General features: G+C 34.2%; 1 protein-coding gene across 6 annotated transcripts in view; it reads right to left on the bottom strand.

Moving 5' to 3' along the window:
- CCDC88A (coiled-coil domain containing 88A) overlaps nt 1-12,583 on the bottom strand; it is a 121,697-nt gene that overhangs the window by 89,002 nt on the left and 20,112 nt on the right. For all 6 annotated transcript variants that reach the window (XM_064572495.1, XM_064572496.1, XM_064572493.1 and 3 more), the window contains exon 3: nt 6,879-6,987. In XM_064572495.1, the coding sequence (XP_064428565.1) occupies nt 6,879-6,987 (109 nt within the window). The remainder of the gene's footprint in view (nt 1-6,878; nt 6,988-12,583) is intronic.

Here is a 12,583-nt window from a genome sequence, read left to right as displayed (position 1 = left end):
AAGAATTTTAGCAATACAACTGAAAGAGCTGAGAAAGTTATAAGAAAATCAGGGCTGGGACGCCTGAGTGGCTCAGTCGGTTAAGCGTCTGCCTTCGGCTCAAGTCATGATCCCAGGGTCCTGGAATCGAGTCCCACATTGGGCTCCTTGCTCAGCGGGAAGCCTGCTTCTCCCTCTGCCTGCCACTTCCCCTGCTTGTATGCTTTCTCTCTCTCCCAAATAAATAAAATTTTTAAAAAATCAGGGCAGTTATTCATTCAAGTATTTACTGTGTTTATTATCTGCCAGACATTGTACTAGACACTGGAAATACAGCAATGAACAAACAAAAATCCGTGTTCTCATGGAATTTACATTTTAGTAGTAGACAGAAAAAAAGTAAATGGTTTTGATGGTAAGTGCTAAGGATAAAAATAAAGCAGGGAATGAAAAGGATTACTGGAGGTAGAGATAAGAAGGTTGCACTTTTTTAAAGGTATGCAAGTATTCAAATACAGAGAATCTGGGAATTTTCAGGACCATTTAAGCAAAGTTTCACAGAATAGGGAGAGATTTTTTTTTTTTTATGTTATGTTAGTCACCATACAGTACATCATTAGTTTTTGATATAGTGATCCATGATTCACTGTTTGCATATAACACCCAGTGCTCCATGCAGTACGTGCCTCCTTAATACCCATCACCGGGCTAACCCTTTAACCAATCCCCCCCACCCCCTCCCCTCTAAAACCCTCAGTTTGTTTCTCGGAGTCCATAGTCTCTCATGGTTCGTCTCCCCCTCTGATTTCCCCCCCTTCATTTTTCCCTTCCTTCTCCTAATGTCCTCCATGCTATTCCTTATGTTCCACAAATAAGTGAAACCATATGATAATTGACTTTCTCTGCTTGACTTATTTCACTTAGCATAATCTCCTCCAGTCCCATTCATGTTGATGCAAAAGTTGGGTATTCATCCTTTCAATTGGCTACTAAGTTTTATTAATAATCCAAATGTTGCTTGTTATAACGGATGTTAAACAAAAACCTTAAAAAGTACCAGCTTTCTCTGGCAACTAGATTAATGGTACCAGACCATTTTGTTTTTAATATTAATGATATCAACCACGCAAAAACTTCCTAATAAATTTAAATTTCCTAATAGTAAATTGTTCTTTTCTTTCTGAGCCTCAAATGATTCAGCTTATTATTTTAATGGTGGTTGAAGAACCACCTTGCTTCTTTTAGTACTTATTTAAACTGCAGCCAGAGTAGTCAAGGCAATCACTAGCTGCTGACAGAATTCTAAAAATGGACTAAGATTTTTACTTGTAAATTGTGTCTCTGATAATCAAATTCACTATCTCTCCCTCATTCACAGGAATAAAAATAACTTAAAAAAAAAAAAACCCAGAGACTAGGTAGTTTTACATAATAGCTCTAACTTCCTTATTTCTGACTTGAAAATTTTCCAGTATTCATTGGCAAGACAAAAAGAAATGTTTGCTATATATGGATCAAGTGATTATTTGAAAAGGTCTGAGTTGCCACTTAAACATGAAGAAGTGTATATTCAATCAACTTCTCATAATCCAATCTTACCAGTTATTTCTCTCAAGACCTCGTACATTACCTCGTACATTGTTTTTATTTATCACAATCAAAATTATATATTTATTTATTTACTCATCTATTTTCCCTCTAATAAAACTGTAAGTTCCATGAGAATAGGGACTTTGCTTGTTGTGCTCACCACTGTAGCCCCAATGCCCTGGCATGCAATTACAAGTAGCAGAACAGAGGGGAAATCTGAATGACATTACAATTTTTACTGAGCTTTTACATATTCTAAATCAATAAAATGAAAAATGGAAGAATACTGACACTTAAATTTACCTATCATTACTGAAAAGATATAATGAAATAACTCCTTCCACTAACAATCATCTCAAGGTATCTGTCACTTTTCTTTTCTCCCTGGGAATCATTTCTGCAAGATGACCCTGATTCTTACCAACCCATTAAAAAAAAAATTGGAGACACACACTTGTGAATTTTAACCTACCCAAATTCACTTTCCTTTTGTGAATCAGAACCTCCATAATGTGCTAAAATATTCCACCTCAATACTTTTTCTGAGGAGTGTATGAGATATAAAACATTTTTAATAGTTTCAATAAATTTGGGGGGGAAATCTGATTTTTTCAACAGATAGGTAATTTAACAGGTGACAAGAACTGCACTGATTTAGACTTTAACTTGAAATCTGGCCATGAGTGTCTTGGTTACATACATGAGGAAAAAAACTGAGTAAATCAATCGTGTAAAGAAGACAGTCGATCTATTGCTGAAGATACTTTAGAAGTGTCTTGGAAACATTTTATCTAAGAATATGAAAAACTGGGTTGATGGAAGAAATGGTTTTGTAAACTGGTTCTGAAGGAAAAACACAAGGGAATGATACAAGGAGAATTTCAACCTTCAGAATATTTTGTGTTTTAAATATCTGAAACAGGGGCGCCTGGGTGGCTCAGTCGTTAAGCTCTGCCTTCGGCTCAGGTCATGATCCCAGGGTCCTGGGATCGAGCCCAGCATCGGGCTCCCTGCTCAGCGGGAAGCCTGCTTCTCCCTCTTCCACTCCCCCTGCTTGTATTCCCTCTCTCGCTGTGTCTCTCTCTGTCAAATAAATAAATAAAATCTTAAAAAAAAAAAAATATCTGAAACAATACTGACAAAATGTTAAGATATTCAATCACTTCTAGCCCTAAGGTCGTCCATTGGCATTCAAACTTAGATTAATGAAAAGGATATAACTGGTCACCCAGCAAATATTTACAGATGTGTCTAGAAAAATGGTGACAACTAACACAAGTCAAAATGTTAGTACTAAAATCACCTGGCATTATAAACATTTGGACTTCTCAATTTGGGCACTATTAACATTTTGGGCTGGATAATTCTTAGTTTTAGGAAACTGTGCCGTGCATCACAGTATACTTAGCTGCATTCCTGGCTTCTACCCACTACATACCAGTAGTATTCCTATGTGTGACAACCAAAAATGTCTCTAGTCACTGCCAAATGTCCCCAAGGGGATAAAAGTACCCTCCGCTGAGAACCACTTATCTAAACTGCTGGAACTGATGGATTTCATAATTGGCTCTTCCCCAAATTTCTTGATGACTATAACATGATTAATAAAAGGTAATTTCAACACCTGGCTTTAGGCAGGAGGAAGACAAAAAATAAGGTAACAGTAGTTTAATGAAAAATATTACACACAACATGAATGAACCTTGACATCATTATGCTAGGTAAAAGAAGTCAGTAACAAAAGACCACATAGTGTATAATTCCATTTTTAAGAAATGTCCAGAAGAGGCAAATCTATGGAGACAAAAATAGATTTTAGCGTTGCCTAACACTGGGGTAGTGGTAGTGGGTGGTGGTATATGTATATGCAGGATAGGGAAAATAGGAGTAACTGCTTACAGATACAGGGTTTCTTTTTGGGGTGACAAAATTGTTCTAAAATTGGTTGTACTGATGCCAGCACAACTCTCTAAATATACTAAAAACCACTGAATTGGACATTTTAAATGGGCTAATTGTACAGTATATGAACTGTATCTCAATAAAGCTGTTAAAAAAAAAACCCCAAAAGCAATAGTATACCATACAGAATTAGGTTGCATTGACAACTGATTTAAGATTCTAGTGCAGAAATCCCTTTGCCTTCCAAGGAATCTCACTGAAATTTTCAAGGCAAATCTCCATCTCCCTAAAGACAATATAAAACCAAAAATCTAGCATTGTTTTAATAAGAACGGCACTGATGACTGCCAAAATAAATCACTGTATCACTTAATTTACTTACTCATTTGTTTCAAATCTAAAAATACTGATATGAAACAACATTAAAAGACAAAATAGAAGTTTTATTTACTCAAATCAACTTCAGGAAGATGATAGCTGGAATATTGGCAAATAATACAAAAAGTTTATTAAAAAATCTAGCACAGACTTATTTCTGGCAACAAGGGGGAGTACTAGATATTAGAAAGGAAGGAAGGAATCCAAAAATGCTGGATAATTTTTAAAAAATTCTTTTCAAACGACTGAACTAAAAAAATAAATAAAAAGGTAATCCTCAGTTAAAAGATAAAACAGAAAAAAAACTGAACCCTACAAAGGAAGACAAGAAATAAGATGTTTTTCTTGGCCTTTAGTAGAGACTGAGGAGGGTTTATTTCCCTAAGGATTTGCAATAATGTAGTACCAGCTTAAAAAAAAAAAAATACAAACACATAAATACATAATTTACATAACCATTAAATGCAGAGAAAGAGATCCAGAAATACATATATTCAGATGCTAATAGTGGTAATCTCCAGACACTGGAACTATGTTTGTATTTTCTCATTTTTTCCAGTTTTCTACAGTATGTAAGTATTGCTTCTAAAATAACATAGAGCTACTTAAAATAAATTAAAGTGGTTCTGGTTGGTTGCACAAATGAAACAAATCCTCTCTGGAGCAATACATCCTTGGCCCAGACACAAAAGTATTCCCACAGATAAATCCCCTTCCACCCTAAATAAGGTCACAACTAACACACACACACACACACACACACACACACACACACTGCTGTCACTGCTGCCACCACTACCAGGAGAAATAGCAAGCTGAAAACAAAAGGTATATTCAGATTCCCACAGATCTGACTTCAGATTTTGGAACTGTCAGGCATAAAATCTAAAATAGAAAAGTGTTTTAATTTCTAAAGAAATAAGGAATTAAAAGATTGATAAACAAAACAAAAAAGCAAAGATAAAAGGATTCAAACAGACCTTCTCCAAAGGAAAGATACAATTACTGAGTCAAAAGTTAATCAGTGGGTTAAACAGAAGATCTGACACATATTAGAGGCAAATTAGCAAACTGGAGAGACAGTCCTGAAAAAAATACTCAGAATACAGCACAAGTTTGATAAGGTAAAAAGAAAGTTTAACAAACATGGGGGATAGAATAAGAAAGTCTAATAAACATATAATAATAATATCTGAAGAATAGAATAGGAAAGAGACTTCAGAAGAGAATATTAGCAGCCAAAAGAGAAAAAAGACAGTTTAACCTAAGAATAAAAATTAGACTGATAGCTGACTTCTCCAGAACAAAAAGGAATCCCAAGATAGAAGAATAAAATCTGCAAAAGATAGAGATAAAACTAATTGTTAACAAATAACTGCATACCCAATAAAACTATCTTTCAAGAACAAGGGTAAAATAAAGGCATTCTCAGACAAGTAAACACTGAGAAACTTTACCATCAAAAAGCCCTCTCTAAATAAACATCTCTAAATTTACCATCTCTAAATAAACATTTAAAGGATATACTTCAGTAAGAAAATGATACCAAAGATACTTCTGAGATACAAAAGAAAATCATGAAAAGAAAAAAAAAGAATCATGAGCGGGGGGGGAAAAACACATAGCTTGATCTAAAGGAACACTGATTCTATTTATTTAACAGTACTTTTAATATCTTATTTATGGGGTTTAAAAAAAAAGAACTAAAATACAAGAGCTTAAAAAAATCATAAAGGGGAATAATGAGTTAAAGTATTCTAAGATCATAGTACTATTCCATAAAAGAGTAAAGATATTAACTTTGGCCTTTGCTAGGGTAAGAATGGAAGGTGTAATTTCAAATGGCCTTCAAAAAAACAGAAGGAGGGTGAAAAAGATTTAAACCAGTAGAAAAAAAATATGTGGAAACAATTACTTATAAATGGTATCATTCTCCATAATAATTAAAAAATTTAAAACTCATTTGCATTTAGTCACATAGCTTTCAAGTGGATAAAGGCAAACTGGACAAATCTATCATCATAATGGGAAACTCCAACTTACCTTTCTCAACTGATAGATCAAGAGACAAAATTAAGATTTTATTTATTTATTTGACAGAGAGAAACACAGCGAGTGCAGGAACACAAGCAGGGGGAGTGTGAGAGGGAGAAGCAGGCCTCCCGCCGAGCAGGGAGCCCGATGTGGGGCTCGATCCGACTGAGCCACCCAGGCGCCCCTCAAGAGACAAAATTAATCAGGTCACAAAAGGCTGAAAAATGCAATTAACAAACAAGCTTGCTCTGACTCTGCACCCAAACAACTGGACAATACCTATCTTTCTGAAGCACACATCAAACCTTAATAAAAACTGACAACATAATAGGCCAAGACAAGTAATTATTAACAAATGTCAAAGAATCACGTATCACACAAACCATATTCTTTAATCAAAAATAAAAACCAAAAAAAGACTGCTTGAAAAATACTTTATGTTCCAAAATCTAAAGGCATACTTCTAAATAACTCAAGTGGAATAAGAAACCACAACAAAAATGAGAAAATGTACAAAAATAAACATTTTAAAAAATACAACATACCAAAATTTGTGTGATGCAGCTATAGTGATTCTTAGAGGTATAGTGATAGCCTGAAGAATGCTCATATTTAAACTCTGAAATATGCATCCAATTTAAGTTTTAAAAAGGACAACAAAAAGTATACTTTTCAAAGGTATAATTCAAGTAGCTTAACAAAGTGTTGCATTATTCAAACTCTCAGAAACTGAGAACTGGTTTTAAAAATTCATAAAATACAATAATTATTTTTAAAATTAGATAATTATGAAGTGCTTGCTTGTATCTTTAATATTGCATTAGAAATAAATTATATCAATACTGCTTTATCTCCAGCAAATAAACCAGTATCTGGCACATAATAAGCATTTAGTATATGTTAGGTGAGTGATACTCACCTTTTGTTATTACACAAAAATGTGAATACACAAGCATTTATTAAAATACTAAATGAAAAAAAAAAGGATCACTTACCTGGTAATAAAATTTTATCTGTCTCACCAAAATGGAAAGATTATGAATTCTAAGTGAGGCATCATTGTTGACTTTTTTATTTACTCTCTGACTCTCCGATTTAGGATTACTGTAAGAAATTAAAAAAAGATGCTTTAAACTAAAATTATATTACAGTATACCTGTCAACCAACAGATGACTGAAAATAACCATAAAAAACATTTTTTCTTTAAGAAAATTGTGTAACCATATGCATTAACAGAGATAATCCAAAGGAAGATGATTTTTTTGACATGTGTTCTATGCTTCTAATTAATATAAATGCCTTTGACATTTCTAAGACAATGGCAAAGTAAATCAGAAACATAAGTCACATATTGCCCTTCATTCTCATTTTGTTTCTCTACCTTCCTGGGATGAATAACCTCTTAGTTCCTTTGAACATATATATTTCATCACCCAAAATAAATCTATTTAAACCAAAAATGTAAAATATGAGCTAATAACCAAGAAATGCTGTATCTCCTCACTGAGTAACGGGGACTATCTTTGAGCGGGCACTGTCCCACAGGAAATAAAGAATGCAGTCATGACATGGGTTAATACTCTAATCTTGGGTAAACTTTACAGATTCAATGAAAGCAAATGGTTGAATGATTCTGAGGTAGCAGAAACTGAGGAAAAATAGACCATGGTTAAGAATGTAAAATTCAATGACACCAAAAGCAAAGGCAATATAAGCAAAAATAAACGAGTGTGACTACATAAAACTAAAAAGCTTCTGCACAGCAAAGGAAACCATCAACAAAATAAAAAGGTAACCTAGGGAATGGGAGAAAATATTTTCAAATCATATATCTGATAAGGGGTTAATATCCAAAATATATAAAAAACTCATACAACTCAAAAGCAAAAACCAAACACTTTGATTTTAAAATGGGCAGAGGAACTGAGCAGGCATTTTTCTAAAAAAGAACTACAAAGGGCTAATAGGTACAGTAAAAGGTACTTAACATCACTAATCAAAAAAAGTTAAGTTCCCTCCTATTCTTTACTCAGTATCTGAATGGGTGCTGACTTACCCAATTTTTCCTACATCTATTCTTCTTCTTTAATATGTTAATGTAGTTAGTTACATTGCTACATCTTCTAATACTGAGTCATCCTCACAATAAACAGTATAGACTGATTAAATAGTATAACAACCATTCCCCCTTTTTGGTACATACTCTATCATAGGCCTTCTAATATTTAATTATCTTTATACTTTTCACTTTCTCACTTGACTTAAGTACCTTGACAGCAGAAATCATATCATATTCACATTTTTATCTCTAAAAATTAGCATATATTCTAACAAAGTTGTTTGAATAAATAAAAATAATAAATAATCTGAGACTAAGCATAGTGTTTCAAAAACAGTTGCTTCCTAATAAGAGTTATGAGGTGACATTCTCCAAGCTAACAACTCATTTGGCAGCCCGGAATAGATTCTCCCTAGGAAGGTTTGTGCCCCAGAGATCAGCTGAATAAGAGTTCTAACCTACAATTTGAGATCTACAGAACAAGGAAGAATAGTAGTAAGGCAGGCCAAATCTGACCTGTGACTGATTTATGCTTAGTGTAAGGGAATTAATGAGTAGCCCAAGGCAAATGAGTATAACTAGAAAAGTAGGCCTCCGAGGTAAAAGCACCAACCAGAACTAGCTACTTAGAAAAACAAGGACACTGTATTGCAGAAGTCAGATTATGTGTGATGGCAAACAAAGACCAACAGCAGCATAGTCAGGTAGTCATGTTTAAAAACTCAGAATGCTGAAGGGAAAATCTTGTTTTTTTAATCAACTCTGATACACTTAGTAAGTTAAACAAATAATCATTGAATACCTACTGTGGCCATATTACTTAATGTGTAAAAGCATAGTTTAGTCAATCTATCATTGTAGAGAAAAGTATACAGATAATTGTAATTGGGAGAGGAGAGTAAGAACAACCCTAGTAACAAAAATGTTAGGTAAACCTACAATTATGTAATTTTCACTTGCAATCATAAGAGATTCAGTAAATATCTCTCTAGCCTTCTATCTTTTTGTTTTTATTTTCCTTACTCTATATTTGAATCCCCTTACCTACCTCTCACCTGCGACTGCCTCCTAGTCATACACTGATAACAGACCTAAAAAACACTTTGATATTTTAATAAACCCAGACATTTAATTCTGACAACAAATGTTTAAGAAAGATTTCAATATTGGGATGGCCGGGTGGCTCAGTCGGTTAAGTGTCTGCCTTCGGCTCAGGTGATGTTCCCAGGGTCTTAGGATTGAGTCCCACATCAGGCTCCTTGCTTGGCAGGGAGCCTGCTTTTCCTTCTGCTTGCTCTGCCTGCCGCCCCCCCTTTCTTGTGCTCTCTGACAAATAAATAAAATCTTTTAAAAAAGAAAAAGAAAAAATTACAATATTACTACTAAAAGTATATATAAACTGGGGTGCTGGGTGGCTCAGATGGTTCAGCCTCTGCCTTCAGCTCAGGTCATGATCTCCAGGTCCTGGGATTGAACCCTGCGTGAGGGGAGTCTGCCTCTCCCTCCCCCTCTGCCTCTCCCCTACTCATGCTCTCTCTCTCAAATAAGTAAAATTAAAAAAAAAAAAGTATTTTTAGATTAAATAACTGTACAAATTTATAGTGCAAGCCCATTATTACATGATAATATATAATTTGGATTATACTTTAAAATGGATGCATGATATTCTAATAAACACGAGTGATTTCATTCCCACTTTAACAAATTTTATAATATAAATATTACCTTTCTCCCTGACAGTTGTTACCACATTTCTCTGCATTCTTTAAGTTGATATATTTCTTAAAGTTTTAAAGGTTCTTCAAAAAATTTTTATGCCCAACATTCTGCACATGGTATTTCAAAATGTATCCAGTTGCCAGAAAAGCCTTTGGCCTCCTTTGTATAATAAAGCTGTTCTAAGAATTAGCAAGCTTTAAGAATTTAGAATTCTGGTTTGCTCAGAATCTTTAAGATCTTTTTGTAAAGAAAATTTTATTTATAAGTTTAATATTAAGTTTTTCAGCCTTTGAGAAAGATTCCTTGAAACTATTAAGACAATCCTGAATATAAAAAGAGAGAATAGTTTAGTTTTTATACACTAAGGATATCAGATGAAATTATTTCAGCAATCTGGGAAAAACTAAAAAATGCAACTTAGAAAAGCAAGAGAAAGTATTTTGAAAAATTTGCAGAAAAGTACTTCAACACCTAAAATTAACCTCATATTCAACAGATTATTAAAGATAGGGGAATGAAAGTTTCCTGCCATCTTTTTAAAAAAAGTTTCCTGCTTTGTGTTTACAAATCTTTGCTGTGAGTACATGGGATTTGAGGGGATTTCTATGATCTAGTAGACTCATTTGGAAATCCAAATGATAGCGCAGTTCTTTGGTAGAACAGGCTGATACTAGGTACTCAAAGTCTCAGTTTCAGTTTCTAATCCACACTGTACCTACTGAGAGTTAATTTAGTATGCAAACAAAACTGGAAGTTCTTACTAGTTTAGAATCTGAATATATATCACAGCCTATCCATAAACTTTCTGGACTTGGGAGACCAGAATAACTGCTAAGCACTTTAAGCACGGACATAGAGAGCAATAAACTTTCAACTACAAGGCTTGGGTTTCCCATTTGATTCATGCCTAATTTGAGTTAGGGTCATAATGACATATGTTAGGATCACGGAAAACAGGCTCTTTCACCCCAGGAATGCAATCTCTTTATGTGAGAGGGATGGACTACCCTAAGGTGAAACTGCCTGAAAAGTCCTAATCTCCGCTCCAATGGAAGATAGCTGATTATTTAAGGATAGACTTACTGAAAATTACGTACATCAAGGAAATTAGTAACTTCAGAAAAGTTTTTTTTTAAAGAAAAACGTAGGTTCTGCAGAAAACATTATACAGTTATACTAATGTGAATACTGATTACTGATTTGACTAAACTTGTAATAAATATATTAAAAGGACAGGATAAGAAGACATAGAAATGGCCAAAAAAAAAATAAAAAAGTTCAAATCTCATCTACCATTATCCAGAAGTCAACATACAATGTCTTTAAAAGGGATAAATCAAGAAATATGAGGGTGGGGACATTATCACTATAAATGGGACTAAATGACATCAGAAATTGCTTTTTATTTTTTTTTTTAAAGATTTTATTTATTTATTTGACAGAGAGAATGAGAGAGAGAGCACATGAGCGGGGGAGGGTCAGAGGGAGAAGCAGACTCCCCGCCGAGCAGGGAGCCCGATGCGGGACTCGATCCCAGGACTCCAGGATCATGACCTGAGCCGAAGGCAGTCGCTTAACCAACTGAGCCACCCAGGCGCCCCAGAAATTGCTTTTTAAAAGTTAAGTTTTTACTCTAAGAAACAGAACTGAGAGGTAAGTTAGGGCACGGATTAGCATTTTTCACTATTAACCTTTTATTTATTATTCTTTTTAAAGATTTTATTTATTTGAGAGAGCGCGAGTGAGCACTGCATGCACTAGTTGGGTCAGGGGGAGGGCAGAGGGATAGGGAGAAGCAGACTCATTGCTGAGCAGGGAGCCAAAGGACTAGGGGGGGCTCCATCCCAGGACCCTGAGATCAGGACCTGAGCCAAAGGCAGATGCTTAATAGACAGAGTCAACCAGGAGCCCCCACTATGAATCTTTTAGTATTAACTAATTCTTTTAACTACGTAAAGTATTTTTTAAAGAGAGTAAAGATACTCATAAAAAAATAGTTTCATGAAGCCTGTCCATTTTATTTACTTCTAGGAAAAAAGTAATGGTATCTATTACTTAGCTGAAGCACTTAATGAGGCTATACATGCCGAATTCAGTGCAAGAGATTCAGAGTCCTAAGACATTTGTCAGACTATGAATAAACATAAGAAAATAAAACAATAAAAAAAATTTCATCTGTAAAAGGTATGCATTCCATGTAAAGTCAGAAAGCACTACATTCCTGCTTGTATTTTAAGGTTCTTTTTTTTTTTTACAATAAAAGTCACAGTACAGTAATTTAAACAAACTGGGTAGAGTATGAACCCAGAATTCTCTAAAAAGAAATTATAGTCTATTAAATATTTTAAATACTCTGTCTTTCCTTCATGTTTACTACTTAAAATGCCAAAGATTAATTCAGAATATAGAGTCATGATTAATGCAGTTTTGATTAAACTCTTTTTGACAGCATTTTTTTTTTTAGAATTTATCTTCAGAAAGACCTTTTTCTAAAATAAGAGCTACTGAATGATACACATATGAAATGTGAGCAAGTAACTTTCTAATCATACATAACTATTTCCAAGCCAACATAATGACAGATCAACCATTTGCTTTTATAAGATGAAAACTGAGAAATGCTTTAGAGGCAAATAGCCTAGCAATATAGTTCAAATCTGTCCAGCCAGAAGTTAAACGCAACATGGCAGTAAAAGAGGGCCTTAAGCAATTGCACATTTATAAATGACCTACTTATGACAAGATGCATTAATTTCAATAAGCAGGCAACAGTATCTACCACTGTATACAGTAATTTTAAAATTAGGGTAAAAGATGAAGAGAAAGTTAGTAATTCTGCAACACTAATGTTCTAAGACTTTTGGTCCTTGTATAACCAAGGACCATGTCTTTACTTATTCATTGACTAATATCTATGAGAA

The sequence above is a fragment of the Mirounga angustirostris genome, unplaced genomic scaffold (assembly GCF_029215605.1).
Source record: "Mirounga angustirostris isolate CCGP_5_RB_7025 unplaced genomic scaffold, mMirAng1.0.hap1 SCAF_10, whole genome shotgun sequence".
NCBI lineage: Eukaryota > Metazoa > Chordata > Mammalia > Carnivora > Phocidae > Mirounga > Mirounga angustirostris.
This window is presented reverse-complemented; position numbering and strand designations above follow the sequence as displayed.